This window comes from Miniopterus natalensis, chromosome 16 (genome assembly GCF_054644295.1).
Source record: "Miniopterus natalensis isolate mMinNat1 chromosome 16, mMinNat1.hap1, whole genome shotgun sequence".
Taxonomy (NCBI): Eukaryota; Metazoa; Chordata; class Mammalia; order Chiroptera; family Miniopteridae; genus Miniopterus; species Miniopterus natalensis.
In genome coordinates this window covers 27,413,301-27,437,022 of record NC_142096.1, presented here as the reverse complement: position 1 = coordinate 27,437,022, position 23,722 = coordinate 27,413,301, and the positions used below count along the sequence as shown (strand labels likewise).

The window sequence follows — 23,722 nt, the reverse complement described above, 5'->3', positions numbered from 1 at the left end:
ACAGTTTTCACAAGGTAATTTGTTTATTCTTTTTAGAAATTTATTTTTCTTCAAATCTTATCTGTGGTAGACACAGATACATGTTTTACGGTATGAGACATTTGCCATGATAATGTTCTATTGGGTGATTCAATTTTGTCCCCAACTTACTGGTATATAATAGATTTAAGCAAGTAAATGACAAGGTTGCAATCCTTCATTTATTTTTCTTGGTAATCTGTCATTTATTCAGTAGAAGGATGGTACCTAGTTTTCTGCAAAAGCTAGATAATTCTCCCAAGGCTACCTATTCACATTTTCATTTGTGGTACTGACTTATCAAGAAGCCATGCAGCTGAGATCAACTTACAAGCAGTAATTAAATTAGCTGATTCCTTTTCAGTAGCCAGCAATCAAATTTTAAAGCTCAAGTTATGAAAATTTAATGTTCGTCCATCATTTATATTAGGTAGTCTAATAAAAAGGCATAATATTGACTCTTAGAACGACCCGCCCCCTTGTACAATTACACGGGACTATAAAAGTGGGTGCCAACTACTACTGACTGAGAAAAGGAACAGTTCTCTGCTGGGATATTTTTGCCTGTGCAACATCAGAAATAGGATGTCAATTTCCATGGATAACGGTAAGCATAATTTTTATTCAATATCTTATAACTTTCATATTTTTAAAGAATAACACATATAGTTCAGATTTTAGATGAATCAAGGTTTCTGACATAAGAAATTAGTTTAATTGTAATACTAATTACATATCTGAAATGCCAGTGTCAGTTACAACTGTAAGGAATGTAGATTCTCATTTTATATTTGATGTTATTTAGTTTCAGTCTGACCTAGTTCCCATAATGAATTGAGTGAAATAAAACATTATTTTACATCTAATTCTGTTTGAATTGTTAGAGCTATGGTTGTTCAGGATTCACCAAGAGGCTTGGCAGATAGCATGGAAACAAATTTTAAATTTTGGCTATTGCTTCTAGCTGAATTATTAAAAATTTAAAAATTCACATGTAAAGGTTAATTCTATCATACAATTTTGGCTGTTGCCTCAGGTAAAATAGTTAGAAGTAGAAATTTACAACATAAAGATTAAGTCCTTCATCTGATTAAGGGATAAAATAGGTACTAGTTTATAAAAATTTAATACAAATAAAATAAATGTATGTACCTTACTTTATTCTAAAATTTGAAATACTATTTGCCATGACACAATGAACTCTTAGCAAGGTCTTCTTTCCCTAGGGGGGCAACTTAATTAGCTTTTCAAATATCCTGACGTTTTAAATAATCTTATCCGATTTGCATTTTTATTAATGGTTCCCATAATCTCTCTAGACTATGGTTGCCAAGGGCCCTGGGAATGGTGCTGTGTGCACCGGCTGGTGTTGTGGGAAGTAGACAGGGCAGAATCTGCTTCAGGTTTCTCTGTAACAAAGTATACTGAGTTTCCCTGGTTCCCTGGTAGAAAAAAAGTACTTCACAGTAATATGTGTGTGCGTTTAATTACCTTACGACCTGTCCATATTAACCAGAATTTTCCACCTGGGACTCAGTGTCACTAAGGACGTGGCCTGGTGAGTAGCAGAGCCTCATGAACATCAGTTTCTTCCCTTCCTCCTGACTCAACCCTTTTCTAATATGACTTTCAAGATGTGCTGTATAAAAATTTTTTCTTTTCCATGCAATTTGGCCAAAATGGGGTAGAATTTTTTAAAAATTACTAGGAAATAAGAGAAAGTGATCTGATTTAAGATAGTTGTGTACACACATCTACCTTCCTTCCCATCTGAGATCCCATGAAATGGCAAAAAATAAAAATAAAAATTTTGTATTAAAGAGTAAATCCAAACCAAAGTGGAAAAACAAAAAACAATGCCACCAACAGTCTAAAAATATTAAAGACTTCTGGCAAAATGGAAGGCAGACAGGACCAGATCTACAGAGATATGAAAATAAAGGAAACCTCAAGTTAAACATAGGCAAAGGAACACTGAGATGGGAAAAATGATGGGGAACCAGGGACCACAGGGATACAGAGATGGTCTGCAAGCATCGACTGAGGAGCAGCATCAGAGAGGGGCTAGGAAGCACCCCTCTCCCTGCTCTGCATAACTTTTATTCAGAAGCAAGAATACAGAAGCTATTATACTGTGGGAATTCCCTGCCGGCAGCTGAAGGCAGTGAATTGCAAAGGAGGCAGGAGAGTGTTGGCCTCTTGGGACCCTCCCCCATGCACCCCTCTAAGGCTAGAGTTCTCTGGCCCCCACAGTCCTCTCTCAAGGCCAAACGCTGTGACACGCCCTCTGCCAGGCTTCCAGAGTGACCCCTTTCAGACTCCTCTCTATTCATTTTTGCCATAGTGACCCTTTTCAGCTAAGCGTTAGGAGAAAAGCAATTGATCAAAGTAAATTGACAATAACAAATAGAAAGCCTTAATATTCCTCTGAGGCATTTCCCTTTTAAATTGAGGAGCTTATAGATGCAAAATGCCAGCAGACAACAGTGAATCAAAGTTATTCTTCCCCCATCCCTCTGAATTTTTATTTTTTAATTTTAATTTTTATTTTCTAAATACATTACCCACTCTAATCTGATAGAAGTCAGGAATGCAGCTGACCCCTGCAGTGTACTCCCTGAGTACAGCTGCTGATGGAAAACTGCAGGTGGTGAATCTGAATGCTGTATCTTCCCCGTGTCTTTCTGCCACAGGGGTGGGTGACTGGAGATAGCTTCAATATTAACCTTCCCTTAGTGCCTCCGTATCACCAGGACCACTCTGCTCCCCTTGAGTTCAGCCCAGGGTAGCCCCTAAGCCGGGCAGTCCACACACGTGCTTTCAGTGCTGACTGCCAGGCCCCCATCCCTGCGCACTTGTGTCGGGGGCTGGAGATCATCCCGTGAGTGTGACCATCCAGGGTCTCAAAGGAGCCCACAGTGTCCAAATAGAAGACTGGCCAAGTTCTCTAATGTGCAAAGTGTACTCGGCTTTGGGAGGAAGTCTTTTGCTTCCTGACCTTGTGACCTAAACACCGTGGCCACAGTTTCAGAAGAAACTGTACTTAGAAGAACTGGCCTCTCCAACCGAGAGGAGAGGACGCTCCTTCCACTTCACCACCGACCCCTCTGCTGGGGATTAGCAAAGGCAGTGCCGGCCCAGGCAGAGAGGCCTTCCCAAAAAGGCTGAGGGTGAACAGCAGTCGACCGGACTGACTTTAACCTGTCATTTTACTAGCCATTCTGAAAAACCAAACCCTAAGTGGATTGTGTTTTTATCCACGGGAAATGTATCCAGAGGAAGTAGGGCCTTCTATTAGAAAATAGAAGTTTTTTCTAAAAACGATCTCCAAATCATAGAGGCTTCCAAAGTGAAATGGACAAAGGAAAAACAGGCCCAGTGACTCTTAGAAAAAAAAAAATTATAAAAAATATATATCTTCCCAATGTCCCCAGTTATGCTCTCACCCCCACCCCACCCCCACTCCCGCCCATGGTTGTGGGGCAGGGCAGGGCAGGCGGGGGTGGGGCTCTCAGTGTTTTTGTAGCTGGATCCACCCTGACCTGACGCCCAGGCTCAGGTGGGGGCGGGGCGGGGGCGGGGTGGGGTGAGAGGGACAGGAAATTCGCACTTTCCGCCTAAGGCAGTGAGCCCCCGGGCCACCCCTCGGAGCTCCAGGTGTGCGCCCCTCCTTCCTGCGCTGCAAGTAGCTGAGGCCCGAGAACTCCCCGCAGAAGTTGCGGGCCTCGCGCGGGGCAAGCTCCCCGCAGCCCCGGCCGGGCCGCGCCGCTCACGGCCCTTGTCGCCCCAGGTGCGGGCGCCCCGCCGCGCCAGAGGACGGCGCCCGCGGAGCCGCTGCGGCGCAGCCTGCGGAGGATGCTGCGCGCCGGCGGGAAGACGGAGCCGCGGCGCGGGGGCTACCAGGGCGTGGAGGCCGGCGCGGGAGACCCCCGGGACGCCGTCCAGGTACCGCGCGGGCCGGGCCGGGCCGGGCCGGGCGGCGGGCGGGAGCCTGCGCTGTCGCGCTAGAACTTTCGGTCGATTGTATTCGAAGCAAAGAGCTCGGTGGCCGTACCTGGCGGCGGGTGTCCGGAGCGCGCGGGCGGGGAGGAGCACTCGTGTCTCCCGCAGAGAAGCGGGGAAACCGGCACCTGCGAGGACGGGCCGCGCTGGGGAACCCTCCCGGGGGGCGGGGGGCCGCTGCGGAGAGGGAGACCCTTGGAGGTGGGTCGGTGGCCCCCGGGCGACCCCGGGACTAGGACGGGGCTCCTGTTCTTAAACCCGGCCCTGGACACCTGCCCTGGGGCAGCCGCGGCCGCCGCCCTCAGGTGGCGCCGTCCGGGCGAGGCGGGGAGCGCTCGGGGCGGCCCGGGCCCGCCACTGCCGGCGGGGAAGGGCCTCTCTTCAGGCCTTAATCCATCGTTACAGATGTCTCCCCAAACCCCCAGCACGAACCCCTTTCCACAGGGGAACCATGAACCGTTCCTGCGTATTTTCCGGGGAGGGGAGACGCTCATACAAATACCCACGTCCACAAGCATCTACCTCTTATTTACAGAGGGGATGGCACTTTTATTTCCTCCCGAAATTATTTCAGAAAGCTTTCCGAATCAGCACCGGGAGGTCGCGCCTCACTCTTTTTAGCAGCTCTATAGTATTCCGTTGTCGGAATGTATCATGCTTTACTAACCAGCCCTGCATCCGTGGACGCTTAGGCTGTGTCTGGTTTTGTTATTTCACGTGATTGAACGTGTCTGTGAGGGGAGACGTGGCTTTGTCTGTCTGTACCTTAGGGGGGGCGTCTGTGTGCTGAAGTCCCGGCAGGATCAAGAGGTATGTATAGCTTTAATTTTGGTAGCAACTGCCAAATTGTGCTCTAAACAGGTTGCACGAATTGACACTTGCCAATCGTGTGTGTGAGTCAGGCGGGTTCAGTAAATCACAGAGGCCCGCACACCGGCCCGGGCTGAGCCCTGTGCACATCCAGGCAGAACATGGACTCTTCTTCCTTCTCAGCATTAACACGTTAACCAAGGTCTTCTGGTTCAACCCCTGGTGCCGAGGTTATGGGCGGATTTCAAGCATTAGGATAGTGTTTCAGGAATTAATACTATGGGACAGGAAGGAATTATTAAAAAATTTTGCAGATCACACCAGAAATATTTCCTTGGCTTACCTAAGTGAAGCAGAGCTATTTGCATTGTTTTAGAAGCCTATGAGCCTATTAGAGCTTATAGGTGGAGGAATTGATATATTTTATTACCTGCAGCAATTCCAGATCATTCTGTAGAAATCTTAGTGATGAGACGAATTAGAAATCAATACATTTAACATTCCCGGAAGGATTTCCTGATTAAAAAAGATATTTAGTATAATGTTTCCTCCAGCACAGACACTGTTTCAGGAGCACTAACCAAATGGAAGGATGGCAGAAACCTCACAGGATGAGAAATGTGAATGAAACTGTCTGACTTACACTTCTGTCCTTTCCCAGTGGCTCTTCAAGAGTTAGTACTTTAGCTTTTGACCTGTCATTTGCTATAATCTCTCACTTTAGCCTCCCTCCTTTTTGCCCCATTACTACTTATATGCATTGCATTAAAGTAACCTGAAACCAATGTCTTTGATATCTCTGTTTTAAAGAAGTCTCTTCTTTAAAGGTGACCTGTTCTTTGGGTCCTGTGTGTAGTCATATAGGGCGACAGTGCAAACTACACCGGCTGGATGTATAATTGGCCTAAATCATCACATTTGGGGCTTATTTCAGAACTTCCCTTAAAGGCTGACTTATCATGTACTGAACTCAGACTGCTCAGTGCCTGACGAGCTTGCGTAAAGTGTTCTGATGCACTTGTGCCGCTGTGAATTCATCAGCTCCTTGGGTGCATCTGAACCACGTACTTGTTCCCAGGAGTGTGTAACTGGGATTCTGTTGACAGCACATCGCTGAACAAATTGCACTTTCTGGCTCTGTGGGGTGAGCAATATGATCACTTTATTATCACTGAAAGAGCATATCAAACTTAGGTGCTAAAATACTTCCAAATGGATTTAGGTAGACTTTCTTTGATAGGGTAAGACATTAAGAAAGAACCTATTTCTGTAAAAGGCTCATTTAAAATTTTTTACTGAATATATGTAAATTTGGAAATGGTTGGATAGCCATTGTCATATGCATTCACTAAAGGTATATGGAGCTTATGCAGAATTTTGTAATTGAGAAGTGACACATCTCTTTTTAAGGGCCTACCAGGGAAGACTGACTCCTTAGGTACTATTCTGTGTTAACGGACCAAAAATCAAAGATCAAAATTTTAAGAGATTCTGTTTTGTTTATTTCAACCTGACATTTATTATATGAATCCTAAATGCCCAATTTTTTATAAACTATATTAAAATACATTAAGAACTTTAAGACTTTATTGTCATGTGTCAAATGTGACCAGTCACAGTCAAAAGTAGGATTAAAGCAAGTGCCTGGATCATTTGTTTGGGGAGTTTCTGCATTTTCAGAAAATAGTCACTTTATAGTGGGTTCCATGAAAAGCTACTGTCTTATAGAACATTTTGCTTTTAGGTCCATGTGATGAAATACTTGCTAAGAAATAGCTTTGGAAAAAATTCAGACAAATGTATTGTTTGGTCATATATTTGCAAAGTTTGAAGGAACATTGAGAAAAAATTTTAGTCTCTGTATTGTCACAGGATTGGATGAGGTGCCATTAATTTTTCCCATTGGTTTTTAAGCCTCTAGGGAACTGAAATTCACCAAGTAGTCCAGGGAAGTCCTAGTGTCTAATAGTTCACATGGCCTCACCTGCTGCTCCAAAGAGCTCTGGGTTTTCCTCCCTCCCTCCCTCCCTCCCTCCCTCCCTCCCTCCCTCCCTCCCTCCCTCCCTCCCTCCCTCCCTCTTTCCTTTTTTCTTTCTGAAAAAATTATTTACATATGACAGTATCATGGAAAATAAGTATACAAATGTGTAGTGCATATTTAGCATAGACAGTGTTAGGAAAGAACTAGAGAGAGTTTTTCAATTTTTTTTTTTTTGGTCTCAGAACCTTTTAAACTTAAACAATATGAAGATTCCAAATGAGGTTATAGCTACCAAATATACCATGTTAGAAACACTTGAAAACATGAGAATACACCGCACTTGTTCCGATACCTATCAGCGGTGTGATGTCACCATATATCTGTGGCCTCTGGAAAACTCCACTGTGTATGTGTGAGAAACTGAGGGAGAGGCTGGGCTGGAGGGGGGGATCCTATAGCTCTTGTGCAGGCCTGGAGGAGGAGGGAAGATTTAGGAGGGCTGTGGGAAGATGGGTGGATTGGGAACAAGGACAGGGAGAAGGGTGAGTCGTCCAGGTGGAAAGCCTGGTGAAGGTCAAGCCCGCATGCACAGGGCAGCACAGCCAGGTGCAGGAAGAGCCCAGCTTCGGCTTGCGGATCAGACCACTGTGTGCAGTGCAGGGATGTGTTTGAGAGTCGCCTTTCAGCCTCAAATAGGGGTCACTATCTGCATTCAGTTTTGGCCTTGGCCTTGCCTTTGGCACCAAATATTAGAAAACCTAATTTGATGCCATTTGTGACCTCTCTGAACTGGTGTGTGATCAATGATACTACCAACTCTAAACAATGTAAAAATGTGTGCAATAGAATAAGGTGTGTCATTCATATTGATTGATAATACCTAAATACTGACATTCAAATATAGGGAGTAATTCTAGAAGCAACTTTGAATAAAAATCTTGTCATTGCAGTATGCTTAAATATGGTTACAATGAATGATTTTGAAAATTCTTAATTTTCTATATAAACCAGATTAAGAATTTTCAAGTAGTTGAATAGAGAAATAGATTATCAGTTAATATAGATATTAAGAAAGGATGCATTAATTTTAGGAAGAACATAATATACTTTTATGGTATCTCCCCCAAAATGTATATACAGTTGAACAGCTGATAGCTGTTAAATGAAAATGAAATGTATTTTAATAAACACTGCCTTTAAAATTGTTCAAAGTGTGTGCATACATTTTTGGGGACACCCTATATATATAAATATAACTTGTAATGCAAGGCAGGCTCATTGAAGCAAGTTTATGACGTGAAGGCTGTTTTAAAATTGTGTTTGCTATAGCAACATTAATAACATTGAATAAAATGATTTTAAAAGATTTATTTAATTTTTAGGAAGTTAATTCTATATATGTCATGAGCTTTTCAAGAAAGAGACCTATCTGAGAATTTTTCTTCATATCTTGTGAGAATGAATCAAACTCAGAATGTGAATGCTGCCCCCCCTAAAACTTCACAAGGAGGAAGCAGGATGTCATCTCTGATAAGTCATCTTTAGTCTGCTCATAATAAAGAATATAAAAAGCTTGAAGAAAAGAAAGCATTAGAGGAAAGTAAGATACTCACAAAAGCTCTTGCTCCTCCCTGGATGTCCCTGGATGTGAGCATGTGTTTGAAATTACACATTTACAGGCCAGTGGCAGCAGCCAGCGATGCCAGCAAGTACTGAGCCTGCAAAGGCCGTTCTTAGGCTCTATAATATCTTATTATATCACATTGTTCTTTGTATGAGGGTTTTTGACCTCTGCTTCTTGTGTATGTTGAGTTTTAGCATCCATCATTCAGCAAAATATGTATTCCATGCATCTCCTCTTCAGATTCTAGCTTGGCCACTTACTGTGCCTTTGGGCAAGTGACATAACCTCTCGATGCCTTGATATAGGGTCCTAAGTAATTGCAAATAATACCTTCTCTTCCTGCATGCATAGAGCAATGTGGAGGTGAGCCTGACCTGATTTGGCTGCTGCAGGACCCCAGTGATAGGAATGCTTATTTCCAGGGGTGAGTGGAAGCCATTCTAGATTGCCGACCAAGTGAGTGACATGACAGTGCTCAATGACTAGCTCTGGCATATACAAAAGGAAACACTGGATGGGAATTGACTGTAGGCAGGAAGGCCAAAGACAGGGCAGCAATTTAGATTCCTGGACTTAATTCTTGCATTCATGAAAATCTTTTTATTTCACAGAAATCGCTCATGCTGTAGTTTACATTTTCACCTGGCAAAGAGAATTCCTCTATAGGTTCACTATACTTCTTATTTCTCAGATCACACGCCTTACATTGCTTTGAAATTTTTCTCAAGATCTTTATTTCTATAGTCTATACACATTTATAATCTGAAAATAAAATCAGTTATTTAATGTACTTATCAGTGTTTAGGCATTTGCTTGCACTTCCTTTATGTCTGGGAGCATTTCATGTTCTTAAAAAAATTGCCTCTTTTAAGCACGATAAATGGTTTTGGATGATAAGTTTTAACAGTTAGCTTATCTTAATAAATTCTACATATGCTTGTTTGAGGTAACATTTTTTTAATATACTTCTAGGTGGTTTTTGAAGGAAACACAAATGAATTACAAAGCTGGATGAAAAAAGCAAGAAAGCTACCCAAATATGATGATGTGGATGCCTCCCCTTTGCATTATGCTGCGGAAGAAGGTCAAGTTGAGCTGATGGAGATGATCGTCAATGACTCCTCTTGTGAAGGTAGCAAAATGTTACGATTGCTCCCTACCCATTATCCCATTAGATTCATTGAAGAAAGTGCTGTGAAGTTACTCTAAAGGTAGATTAGTTCCAGATTATAAAGGGCCTGCCTAGCTCACTCAGAGTGTGATTTCCCCTATAGGCCATTGTTCCTCAGTTTTCCCCACTGAAGCACTGCCCAGGACAGTGCAGAGATCTGGGACGCTGCATAGCAAGCACAGATTTTCTTTGAATTTTTCTGATAGGTCATAAAATTTCATATACGTTGTGTGTATCCTTCTATACTACTTTCATTGAGGTTATTCTACATTTAAATTGCTCATCAGTGAATAAAATTGACACTCTAAGAAGATGTAACGTACTCCCACAAACCCAGCCTCGTACACCCAGCCTCATTTGAGAAACTCAATTAATCAAGGAAGGTGGATGCCACAGAGATGTAAGCAGTGAGGTGTTATGATAAGGCCTTTAATATTTAAGCTAATTCTGACAATATTGTGGAAGATGCATTGGAAGTGGAATCCCAGTTAGGAAGCTATTTTAGTGTAAAGAGAAGATGAGAGTCCACCAGAGTTTAGAAGTTGAAATAAGGAGAAAGGGAGAGATTCGAGAGCTATTTTGCACTTGGAGTCAACAGTGCTTGATAAAAGATTGAATGTAAGGAGGGAGTGGCAGGAAGTGACTTTGAGACTCCTAATTAAAGAGATGAGGCTGATAGTATAACCACTCGGGAAAGGAGGCATAGAAAGAAAACAGGTGAAAAGTGAGTGCGATGTGTGAGGGGATAATGAACTTGGTTTGGTCATACTGAGCTTGGAAGGCCCAGGGGCTATCCACTTGGAAATATCCAGTAGACAACTAGAAATACAGAAGGAAAGGCACAAGCCCTACAAAGCCATAGGAAGTAGCTGGGACTGTGGACATGCATGGAATCCTTTAGGAGATCATAGAATTGCCCATAAAGATAGCTAAGGGGAGCCACCAACACAGGGGTCAGGTGGCAGAGGAAAAGCCAGAGGCAAAATGGTGAAGAGAGTGATGGGAAGGGGATTGATAACACACCCAACAAGGGGGAAGGAAGATCACAGTACACCCTTACATTAGAAAGCCTCGGGGCCTTTGTAGCAATAATTTCTGAAAAGTGGTGGACATAAAAGCCAGATTCAAGTTATTTAATTAGTGAATGGAGTCGGTAAGTTTAGGCCCCTGTTTAACCAAGTTTGGTGCTGACTGAAGTGCTAAATAAAGTGCTCAGTCTTGATCAGACCGAATGGTCAAGAGATTGTGTGTGTGTGTGTGTGTGTGTGTGTGTGTGTGTGTGAGAGACTTGGGTTGTGTGAGTCTGTGAGTATATGTGTGTGTGTTTGAGAATGAGGCTTTTGGATGAATGAGAGGAAATAGTGCAGAGATAAATTTTGAGAAGAACAGACAGGGCTGCAGCATGGATCTAGGTTTTGTAGATGGTCCCCAAATCATTTTCACAAGTGAGTACTTTTCCCCCTTCTCAGACACACAAATAACTGCCACTAATTAAAATGGTGATAAAGCAGACAGTGGTGTCTATTTTAGAACAGATATAAGAGGCTGCCCATTCCTGTGCTGAGCACACAGAGTGAACAGCGCGATATGCCATACTATAGAATACATGGAGGCCATGTGTGGCATTGGAGGCTCAGGCTCTAATTCCGGTCTTGTGGTTTATCAGTGGCGTGTGTTTTTTCTCATTAACATTTTCTGAAACATTGCAATAGGCCACGCACTCTGCATGAAGACATTTCATGACCTCCCCCCCCAAAACATTGCAATATGTATGTGTGCGTGTGTGTGTGTTTTAATTTTGATTGTAATTAAATTTAAATATAAGAAAACTGAGTTTCAAACAAGTAAGCAACTTTCTGAACTCTACAAGCAGTGTAATGTTGGCAAGATTTTGAACCTCTGTAGGCCTCAGCATCTTCTTCTTCATAAAAAATGGTCATGGTTCCTTGCGGGCTATTGGAGGGTTCAATGAAATAATGGTTATATGGAACCTAGTAGAGTGCCTGACATATAATTATTGCTTTAATTGAGCATGATACATTATAACAGTCCCTGAATTCATACCACAGATAAAAGCATGTATCAATAGGAGGATCTGTTTCTTATTGATGCCACAGAAGGACATCTTACTCATTTGATGTCAGTGTCATGATTCTATGCATCCCTTCCAGGTGTCCATTAGATGTTCCTTGAGAACTGAAGCTATGGTTTTAGTTTGCATAAAGAAGGGGAAGCCTGTCACAGTAGCACCTGGCACTGAGCTTTGAAGTGAATAGTGATGCAGTAGGCACTCAGTCCCACCCAAGCAAAACCTAACCCGTACTTTGGCATCTCTTCCTAGTGTTGAATGTAATGGACAATAATGGAAACACCCCTTTGCACTGGGCGGCAAGAAAGAACCAGGTTGAAAGTGTTAAGTTTCTTCTCAGCAAAGGAGCCAACCCAAACCTCCGAAACAATGCCATGATGGCACCCCTCCACCTCTCTGTGCAGGGCATGCACAATGACGTGCTGAAGGTAAGCCTGGGCCGGGCGCCGGGGCCCGCTGCCCCTTCCTGGGAGAATGGCCAAGCTAGGCTGCCGGGCAAATAGAACGTGCTGATTGCACTGTTGGCTTTGCTCCTGACCAACTGATGACCATGCCAGTGTTGGTGATGATGATGATATAGTCTTATCTTTGTCAAATAGTTCTTTGTTACCAAGCATTTGTCTAAGGGCTTTATATGTTTTAGTTTTTATATCCGCATTTAAGTAAGACTGTTATTATTCACATTTCATAGGTGAGGAAACTGAGGCAAAGAGAATTAAGTCACTTGCGTAATGTCAGATCACTGGTGAAAGCAAGAATTACGAATTCTGTTCTTACCTTGAGTTCGCAAGTTGATGCTTTACCGCCTTTTCATCATGGATTTAATGATTAAAAGGAAGGTGACGAGCGCCTCAGTGAAGACAGAAAACATAATTATAAATTATTATGTTGGTTCAAGTGGATGGCATGTGATAATTTTAGCAGAAGATATTACAATACTATAGGGAAATTTGTTATTTTTTTCAAGGTTTTTGTTTCTTTTGAGAGTAAATTAGATCAAGTAGAGGAAACCCTGGTAAATGCCTGAAGGGCAAGGTTTAGGCCCTGGCTTTCAGACTGCATCTCAATCTCGCAGACATGCTGGGAAGCCCACATGCTTACTTAAAGAGGAGTGCAATCTACAAATGGAACATGTTCCAGAAATACATTCCTAACGTAGGTAATTTGGAACTTATAATAAATTCTCCTGTAGAAACAATATTGCGAGTGACTTGGCTATCGTGCTAAGTCTTTGTCAGCTGGAGCTGCTGTGACACAGTATCATGGGCTGGGCGGCTTAAACAGCGGACATTCATCTCTCACAGTTTTGGAGCCTGGAAGTCCAAGAGCAAGGCACAGGCAGATTCCACATCTGGTGAGGACCTGCTTCTCGGTTCATAGATGGCTGTTTTCTTGCTGTGTCCTCACGTGTCCGAGGGGGCAAGAGAACTCTCTGGGTCTCTTTATAAGGACACGAATCCCCTTCATGAGAGCTCTGCTCTCAGGAATTAATCACCTACCAAAGGCCCCACCTCCTAATACCACCACATCAGGGATTAGGATTTCATTTTTGAGGGACAAAAACATTTGGTCCATCACACCACACCAAAACCTACTTTGTCTGTAAATCACCGAGGAGATCTCAGGGTGTCCAATGAGCTCCATGCTCGCTTTAACCCAAACACTGTCCTCTCAGCCCTCTGAGTCCTTGGTCCTTGTACTCCAGGAATAGAGGATGTGAGGGGAGCCCTCTTTCCACTTTCCCATTGTACCTGGTATATAGGCCTGTCTTAATTCTTAGCACAGGGTATTATAATCATGTGTTTATGTGCTTCTCTCCCCCTCTGGCTGGTTATCCTTGAAGAAGGGACTGTGTGTGACTCATCTCAATATCTCGAGTCCTTGGCACTGCTGATAATGATGACTCTGAAATGAATGAATGAATGAATGAATGAATGAATGAATGAATGAGTAAATTGGGATTCTGGCTGAAGGAGAAGAGGAGTTTAGGTATCAGCACCTAAGAAGTCAGGATGGCCCCTTGAGGACGTTATTGGAAAAGCCTCTGCCTGTTTGTTCTTTAAATGTCTGCATCCTTCATTCATGAACCATCCAAATTGGGCCACTAGTGACTGCAGGGACCCCACCTCCAAGCCCCAGAGATGTCACATAGTATTTCCCCAAGGAACTTTTGGGCTTCCTCTGAAGGCTCTTTTCAGAAACAAATGCCCATTGACTTAATTAGTCTTGGCTCTCAATGTGTGAACTGGGAATTCAAAGGCAGGTAATAGTTGAAAGGCTATTGTTAATTAGAAATCAGAATTCTTCAGGCCAACAAATACAGAAAGGTAGGTATCACACAGAAATAGAAAAGAAAGTTTAGAAATAAGCCCATAAGTGATTTATAAATTACAGTGGTGGCTATAGCACATTTTCCTGGGTGATACCAGGACAAGAAGGGAAGTAGGGTTACAAGAGAATGACATCATCTCTCTTTTACTTGGTCTTACCAGCCATCACTTCCTCTAAAAAATATTTTTAACCCCCTGTGCTTCACCTAAGATGAACAGAATAAAAGAAGGGGGAGGAATTTTGGAGTGTCTCACAGGCTTGCAAATGGTCTTCTTCCTTCCTCTCCCCATTACCCCAAGGGGCAGGCCTGTGCCCCACAAGTTCTGGCCAGTCTAGAATGCTTTTCCATTGTCTGGCCTGCCAGCCTTTCCCCAAGCCTTCCACCGTGGCCCATATAGTTGTAAACTGAAAAATTGTTACCCATGGTGACCTCTAGTTCTTACAGACTCTGTTGGCATGCATAGTGTTCCCCGGGGCACACTGGCCTGTGCATAGGAGGGGGCCTTGTTTCTCAGTTGCTTACAGGCCTTAGTCCTTGGGGCTTAACCTCAGAATATCCAGTGGCTTCACCCTCCCATGAAGCTTCTTGGATTCTCATCAAAGGGTCGTCTGGAGGCCTCACCTGAGAAGCTCCAGACGTGCTTGGTGGGTGCACAGTTTAGTTGCTCTCCCTGGGATCCACGCACATACAATTAAACACAGCTTTGTGAAAGATTGTGCTTTTGGTAATACAACAGTAACACCCGATACATGCTGTAGATCTATGACCTATGGCTCTAAGAGGGGAAAGCGGAAAATCTCTTCCTATATACTTGTGTAGGTTACTTTGCGTGTGACTCGACCATTTGTTAGGAACAGAATGTGAAGGTGCCTGCGTCCATCAAGTGAGCCTTGTGTTCTCATTTCCTGTCATCCATCAGAAATTTCTCCGTATGCTCTTATGAATGTAAATCTCAGTTTCATTTTCTTTTAGGAGCACATTAGTAAGCTTAATTTATTTGCTGAGACAGCACACACTCTTTTATCAGGGTACTCTAGTAGGAGGTAGTGTGCTTTTTAAAAAAAAGTCAAGGTTTTTAAGAAACAGCTTGTTTTAATAAATTATTTTTAAACAATTTAAGTTGTAGTACATTATAGTTTTATTATAGGCTTGCTGCAAGAAAAAAGGCCTCTAGTAGGTCAATCCCAAGATTTCTGTCTTGGGAGAGAGATTTATATGAGATAAGTATTGTTAGGTTTAATATAAAATAAAGACTGGCTAAAGATCTGTAGATTCTTGGCCAGTGATCAGCTGGAAGTCAACCAGGTGAAGGGGTAACGGGTTTTCAGTCAAGTTCCATTAGAAAAACTGCTTAACTGTTTTGTCAGGGGTCCTAATTTCCTACATCATAGAAAAAGTTTCTGTTCCAGACTGTCTGAATTAACTGAGTTAAGCTATACCAGTGTTGCATGAAACTCTCTTTTCTCTATTGAAGACAATGGAATTTTAATTGACATTTCCCAAAATACTTGCAATCTTGGTAAAAGAAAAATAGAGGGGGAAAAAGAAAAACCACATTTCTCCCCCTCACTCTTCCCCCTCTTTCCTTTCTTCCACCTTCCTCCCTCCCTAATCCTCTTCTCCCTTCTTTTCCTCACCCCCAATCCATATATTCCAACAGATTTATTTTCTTGAAGACTTTAGCTAACACAGTTTACTTAATACAAGTGAGAAATATTAAGTGAACTGTGTTAACTAATATCCACATTTCTTACTCTATGTCTGGTTCCACAACTGCATATTGTGTCAGTTGATGTGATGTGGAAATCGTTGCTACTCATCTGTTTGAGAAATTTGTGTAGCTAAGAAACAAACGGAAGCAAAATAGAGACAGATTCATAGATAGAGAGCAGGCAGGCAGCTTGGGGCAGGATGTTGGGAGGGTGGAGGGATTGAGCAAAAAAGAAAAAAAAGAGAGAACTCATGGAGACAGATAACAGTGTGGTGATTTTGTGGGTGGAGGGGGATGAGTGAGGGTAGAAGAGGGCATAGAGGGGGAAAATGGTGATGGAAAAAATTTAATTAAGAAAAAAAAGAACCTGGCTGGTGCGGCCCAGTGGTTGAGCATTGACCTATGAACCAGGGGGTCACAGTTTGATTCCCAGTTAAGGCACATGCCAGGTTATGGGCTTGATTCCCAGTAGGGGGTGTGCAGGAGGCAGCCGATCAATGATTCTCATCATTGATGTTTCTGTCTCTCTCTCCCTCTTCCTTCCTCTCGCTGAAGTCAATAAAAACATAAAGGAAACACAAATCTATGTAGAACCCACTACATGCGAGCTTTCGTGCCAGATTCCCTGGGAGAGGGATGAAAAGCTGTGAATAAGGTCGGGTCCCTGGCATCCGAGAGTTTATACTTTAACACCCGGTTTGGAAACCTGCAGGTGAACTTGTTCCCCTCTCTCCTGCAGGTCTTGATTGAGCACAGCAGTACAAATATCAATTTGGAGGGAGAAAATGGAAACACGGCTGTGATCATTGCATGCTCCAAAGATAACAGTGAGGCTCTGCAGATTTTGGTTTGTATCTTAACCTTATTTTTTGTTTTCTTTCCCTTTTTATTAGTACAATATTATTGTTATTTACAACTCTCAGTTTCTCTTTTTAGCAAAATATGAGATACAGAAAATATGTTATTAAAAATAGTTCTGTGTGTTTTTAATGTATGTACACACACCTTAAATCTTAAATGGATTCAGAAAACTAAAAGGAAACATTAAAGAAAATATGAGAAGATCAAACTGAAATGAAAGTATAGACAGGAAAACTTAAAATTAGAAAACCTGAGGTGGTGATGAGGCTAGGATACAAAATACAAAGTATAATAGCCCATGTGTTAATTAAAGTGGATCATACTTTTGACTCTGAACTTCTGAATAGTCCAAGGGAAGATAAATATAGTCAATTGCAGACTTACTGTTGGGCGCATGAAATAAAAGCCCAGAGAAACTTAGCCCTTCATGTTACCAAGATGAGAAGAAATTGCTGCCATGGATTCTCAAAAAAGGGAACCCTGTGTGACAATAATGCTAAGGTCCTTGGCCACAGCACTGGAGGAGAGCCGCCTTCTCTCTGGGGGGTCTATGGACCCTGGGCCCGCCCATCTAAATGACGGCCTCCTGCTCCACCTAGTGCCCCTTCCAGCGCGGTGCTGGAATTCCAGTAAAGAGCTTTCTTCCCAAGATTCCTTAATCACTTGTATGTTAGCCAAGCCACATTCTATATTTTTACTACTGGATTTTCCCTCTCCGCCTTCTCAGAGAGTAGGAAAATGAAATAAAATAATTTTATAATATCTTCCTAATACTTAAATCTATAAATACATCCTAACGTATTTACTGTATGGAGAAAAATTCATATTATTTTAGCCTGTCATGATTAGACCAAAAAGGGAATAAATCAGTTAAATAACACTCAAACCTAGAATTTAGAAAAGAGCCTCAAATAAACCAAAAGAAAATTGGACTAAATAAATAGTAAAGTTGAACTCAAATAATAATAATTTTTAAATTATTTGATAAATTAAGAGTTATTTCTTTGAAAAGATAAGTAGATAAAGATTGGAAAGTCTAACTAAAACAGAAGAAGGTAAAGCACAAATAAATAAAATTAGAAATAACAAAGGGTTGGCTTTACTTGAATCTGATGGTAATTTTTAAATGACAAAAGATCAGTGTGCACAATTCTAAAAATATTTGTAAATCCCCATTTAATGGATTAACAGCTGAAAGTAATTAAAATTTCAAAATTAAGTAAAAAGTTAAAGACCTGTTGGGGACCATAAAACATTTTTAGAAAGCGCATTACCAAAACTCTGGAGCAGCTGATGAATTTCACCATATAAATAAGTTTGGATGTAAAATCTTAAAAGTGCTAGCAATTAATTCATCAAAATAATTAAAAGAGTAACATGACATGCATGTTGGCCTTATGCAGAGAATGCACAGATAGTTCAGTACTGGATTATAACATCAATTGGCCTGAGCAGGCAAAGCATATGATTATATCTATATGTTTATTTATCTTTAAATGGATACACATTTATCTATATGGTATTCTTACAGATCTATAAGGAAAAAATGATACTCCATGGAAAACTGGCAAGGGGACACATGAAGTTTAATTAATTTCTCTAATAATCAAAGATGAAAAAACTTTGTTGATATACAATTAGAGAAATTTTCATGAGTTGGGGAATTATATTCAGTGTGGGTGTGAATATTTTGACTCACCAATTCCAATTCTGGGAATACATCCTTGAGATAATTAAAGCTATCATTGATGTTAACACCAGTATTATATATAATCAGAGGGAGAAAACTGAAAAAAAAATTGAAGTTCAATTAATAGGACTGACTGTATAAAGTTTTGTGTACCCCAAAATGAAATATGCACTTGATAAAATTATATTTTTAAAGACTATTGGTAAGTAAAAACTTTTCTGAACAGTATGATCACAAAGTATACACATAAAAATTACCTTTGCAAATAAATAAGACAAATATATTGTCTTCTATCATGTAAAGCAATGCTGTCCCTAGAAGGCGAGATTGTAGGTAACATTTACTTCATTACACTTTTCTACTTGCCAAAATCTTTTCTTTTATGATAATAAAAAGTACTTAAAACCAAAGTCTAATTATCTATAGAAAATGACAATTGAAAATGATTGACTCAGAAGTCAAGGTAACATATGATTCAGTACTTCTACCATCTTTTTTAGTGGAGAATTTCCATTAGGGAAAATATCTGATTTTCATAGTTAACAAGAATGCTGGTCTCATCATGTCTTCATTTTACATAAATAAAAGTAAAAGAATCTGGGAAATATTATATCACTTTATTTGTATAAGGAATTGAGACAGGGTGTAGGAGGAATCATGTTAATGTTTTAAAATATCTCATGAATCCCATTGAAAACTGTGTTGACTTTTGTTTTCTGAGGTATCAAGATTGATGGCTTGTGTCTACGTTGTCACCTCGTCTTTGGAAAATATAGAGTGTCTCTACTTCAGAACCTTAGCCTCGTTCCCAAGCTGCCTTCTTGCCTCAATTTCGTGTCATTTGAAGCTCTTCCATATAGTTTGACATAATTATAGAAAAGTGAAATGACCTGGGAGAGCACCTAACTCCTGGTCCGCCCTTGCCATGTGGGGTTTAAGTTGTGTCATTTGACTTTTCGCCGTTGTTCTTTCTTCTCCTCCAGTTAAATAATGGAGCTAAGCCGTGTAAATCAAATAAATGGGGATGTTTTCCTATTCACCAGGCTGCCTTTTCGGGAGCCAAAAAATGCATGGAAATAATATTAAAATTTGGTGAGTAGAGGCTTTCCTACATTATATACTATAAGGAAGCTTATACTGGTGGATGCTAATAATTTGAAAAATAACAATTTATATGTGGGCTTTTAAGTAAGTCTAAATGTCCTTTAAAAAAATCCTTTTATTTATTTGTAATATTTCTTATCTTGAATTTTCTTTTAAAGGTGAGGAGCATGGGTACGACAGACAGTTTCATATTAACTTTGTGAATAATGGGAAGGCTAGTCCTCTGCACATGGCAGTTCAAGGCGGTGACTTGGACATGATTAAAATGTGCCTGGACAACGGGGCCCAGTTGGAGCTGATGGAGGTAATTGTTCATATTCTACATGAGACGTTTCTTTTAGAACTGTCATAAATTATTTTCCAAAATGCTTTATAGCTCTTTTACAGTTGATTAGATGGAAACAGATATTTCCTGCTGTTTGTGTAGAAGCAGAACAAGAGAATCTCCCAAATTTCAATCTACGAAAAGAATTTTGAGAGCTACCAAAGCAACTGCAAACACAAATACAGATCCAGTAAAGATAATGATACTGTTAATGACAGAAGTATTGTCAGAGCTGTGAAGAGCTGTCAGATTGCAAGGAAGCAAAATTGCCAGCTATGATTTTTATTCTGATGCTTTTCAATAGATGAAACTGATGGCTGTTCATCATCTTAAGTTACATATTCCGTGATTTTGTTGACCTGGGAAGAAAAACCCTCACAGCTGAATTTAGGTCACATCCTTCGTTTGGGACTTAGGCATTGACCCTGGTTTCACAACTCATTACAGAATGGGAAGTGCACGGCCCTTCATTTCGCCGCCACCCAGGGAGCCACCGAGATCGTGAAGCTGATGATAAGCTCCTACTCTGGCAGCGACGATGTTGTCAACGCCGTGGATGGAAACCAGGAGACGCTGCTTCACAGGCAAGTTCCCTGCTTACCGCTCTGTAGAGATGCTCAGTCTCCAGGTGTTCAGTTATATGCTGCAAGAAGTTAGCACTTGCATCAGAGATTCTGGGGTTCAAAAGAAAAGAACACGCGTAACAAAGCTCCTGGGGTTCCACTGGAAACGACGTGCTCCTCTGGAATCTAAGCAGAACCTTAAGTAGATTCCCGAAGAGTGAAATCACCAGTGGCGTATCCTGGGTCCAGCTCTTAGTCCCGTGGATATAGGTTCAGGATTAATTTCCTATATGGTCAGAAGGTCAGCATCCATGGCTTGCCACACCCTTTCTATCTGTTCCGGCTCCTCCTGTGTCTTAGCCTCATTTTTAGTGAGGATAATGGAGCAGATAAAAAGTGTTCCACTTTTATCACCCTCTTCCCCCTTCTGCCCACCCCCAAAATGATACAGGTTTCAAAACATCATTTTAGGAAACGATAGCCAAGTTCCAAATATTTCTGTAGAGTTGAACAAAAATACACATCAGAGAAAGCAGCGTCTGAAACTGTAGGCACACTAGATGCTGCTAGGACAGGGAACAAGCGGTGTAGACAAGGTCCAGTTTCCTCGGGAAGACAAGGGCTTCATGCTTCCTATGCGATGAAGGAGGTGAGACTTGTCTGTCTCTGTGTCTCTCTCTGCCCTCTCCTTCTCTCTCTCTCTCTCTCTCTCTCTCTCACACACACACACACACACACGCACGCACGCACGCACAAACTGTGAGCACACTAGAAGCTGGAATGGCAGAAGAAAGCTGAGATAATACATATTGTAAATCTGTAGTATCCCTCAGGGAAATAGAAACTTTAGCTACCAATATAATATTTGCTTCTAGACTGGGGAGGAGCATTGGTGAATGTACATTAGCAGCACCACCAGGCACAGTGGGGTCTGCCTGGGTAGAAAGGAATTAAGGAACTCCCACTTAGGATGAGTTTGTTAACTAAAATTTCCTAGCGTAAAGGAAAACTTATTAAAGACAACAAAATCAACAAAAGACTTCTTCCAAGGAAATAGAAATAATATAGTAATCTGAAAATAGTTTTTAAATAATGTTATTTAAGACCTTCAGAAATTTAAAGGAAAGAGTAATCAGTTATGTAAAATTAAGTAGATTAAGATAACAGATTATGAGAAACAGATTGGCATGAATGAACTGAAGATTGTTATATGAAAAAGATCCAGTTAGAAACCCTGGAAATGAAAAAGAAAGCATATGAAATAAAATAACTCAACAGATAGACTAACCTCTAGCCTGGAGAGTCTCCAACTGCACACGTTAGAATCATGGGGAGTTTATGAAATCCTAATGTCAATTCATATCCCAGATTACATTAGAATCTTTGGATTGGGTATCAGGAATTTTTAAAGCTTCTTAAGCGATTACAATGTTTAATTTAGAAATGCTTTCACCTGGGTATAGTTAACATGTATCCATTTAGAACACAGCTTTAATATACATAATACATAAATAAATATGCAAAAGAAGGAATTATTTTAGAAAAATAGATCCATCTACCTCACCCATAAATATCCTTAACCTAGCTGGATATATTCAACTTGGATTGGCCGAAGATTTCTTGGTCCAGTTCAGCCCAATTCTGATTAAATACTGACCTAGGATCCTGGAATGACCTTCTAATAGCCAGTGACATTTGGAGTCTATATTGGGCTTCAAAGGGAAGTTTGCTCTTTGGGATAGAATTCCTTCTGTTACTTTTATAGTGCAAAGACCTCAGAGCATTGTTCTGGCTGAAACAGTGAGCTTTGGAGTCAGAGGAATGGGGTTCCAGCCCTACCTGGCCATGTAACCTTTGGCATGTCGTTTGACCTCTCCAAGCCTCAGTGTCCAGATCCATTGAGAATTTTCATTTCTAATGGACTCTCGGGTGGTGCCAATGTTGCTGGTTTGTAGCCCACACTTTGCATAGCAAGGCTGTAGACTGGGGAAATATAAGAACAAATCAAATGGGGCCTTAATGTCATTATTTGTTTCTTAAAATTACCAAATGCATTTAATATAATTTAAATATAATACAACCTCTTGTAAATTTGGGGTCAAAACTGGCAAGCTGATTCTGAGCTTTATATACAGAGGGCTAAGAATACCTAAGATAATCTTGAGTAGGAACAGGGAAATAAGATTTGCCATAGGAAACAAAGTTTTAAATCATTCGCATTTGTTATGGTGGTGCTCGGACATAGGTTGAAAACTTTCATTTGCTTTATTAACATTACCCTTACGACTAGCTGTGCGATGATACCAAAATGACTTCAGTTCTCACCATCATTTTTTTGGCTTCATAAAACCTCAGGAAAGCTAACTCTGCCTGTTCACTTTTGCCAAAGGGCACGTTTTGAACCCTGCAGGTGAATTTTAGGTGCCTGAACTCGTTATTTCCCAGGGGCAACAGCGGTAACAATCAGTTTGGTTACCTTTTACTTTAAACTCTTAGTCAGATGTTACCACTCACTTCAGGACATCTGCATTATGATTTCACATGAGAAAACAGGTTTACAAAACGATGGGGAAGAAAATCTTGTGATGCATTTGATGTTTCCTATTACTATTATTTTGAAAATATTACCCTAATCAGAACCAATTATAGATTTTGAAAGGTTCTTAATTTTCTGTCATTTTTCATGTTATTAAGTGATCATTTAAATTGATTTTCTGAATATAATAGCCTTATTTTATATCAATAGTAGCTTATTATACTTCTAATTCTCTTTTTTGCAGGGCCTCATTATTTGATCACCATGAACTAGCAGAATACTTAATTTCGGTGGTAACTATTCCATTGACTGTTTATTACTATTTATGGTTGAAAAATCATATAATTACATAGTGTGAATTTTAAAAAATAAACCAAATTTTAATTTCTTGTTTATCAGCAAAAAAGTTTACAAAAAGATGATTGACACATATGCAAGTGGAGTGTATTGCACAAGAATACGTAACAGCCAAATGTCATTACCGTGAAGTTAGAAGGACCAAAGGGTATCCCGATGCCTGCGTCAGTGTGTTTCGCGTGGGGAGTGGGTGGGCACATGGCAAGAAAAGCTCCTGTCAGGCTTGGTGACTCTGCTGACCCTTCCCTGGCACAGGAGACTGAGGTGGGGCGGGACTGGCAGCACCGGCCGCTTCACACTCGCTTGAGCTCCCGCCCCAGCTCCTCAGTGCTGTCTTTGTCATAAAAAACTGAGGCATTAACTTTGAGTTAAATTTTAACAGATGAATATATGATGTATTTATTTAAGTCCTATCATATCAGCAGTGAATGTCGTTTCGTTTGTAGTATTTAATGTGTGTTTGTTGTCAATAGCAACTCTTTGATATGGTGATAGTTACACGTATTTTCGATGAAGTAGATTTTTAAAAAAGTGATCAGTTGCTTGTG

The 23,722-nt window shown here is 41.0% G+C and overlaps 1 protein-coding gene across 1 annotated transcript in view; it reads left to right on the top strand.

The window, feature by feature from the left end:
• TRPA1 (transient receptor potential cation channel subfamily A member 1) overlaps positions 1 to 23,722 on the top strand; it is a 72,139-nt gene that overhangs the window by 22,026 nt on the left and 26,391 nt on the right. The window contains exons 2-9 of the mRNA XM_087825606.1: positions 3,809 to 3,963; positions 9,408 to 9,567; positions 11,948 to 12,123; positions 16,478 to 16,585; positions 19,273 to 19,381; positions 19,552 to 19,697; positions 20,166 to 20,302; positions 23,062 to 23,110. Coding sequence (XP_087681732.1) covers positions 3,809 to 3,963; positions 9,408 to 9,567; positions 11,948 to 12,123; positions 16,478 to 16,585; positions 19,273 to 19,381; positions 19,552 to 19,697; positions 20,166 to 20,302; positions 23,062 to 23,110 — 1,040 coding nt within the window. The remainder of the gene's footprint in view (positions 1 to 3,808; positions 3,964 to 9,407; positions 9,568 to 11,947; positions 12,124 to 16,477; positions 16,586 to 19,272; positions 19,382 to 19,551; positions 19,698 to 20,165; positions 20,303 to 23,061; positions 23,111 to 23,722) is intronic.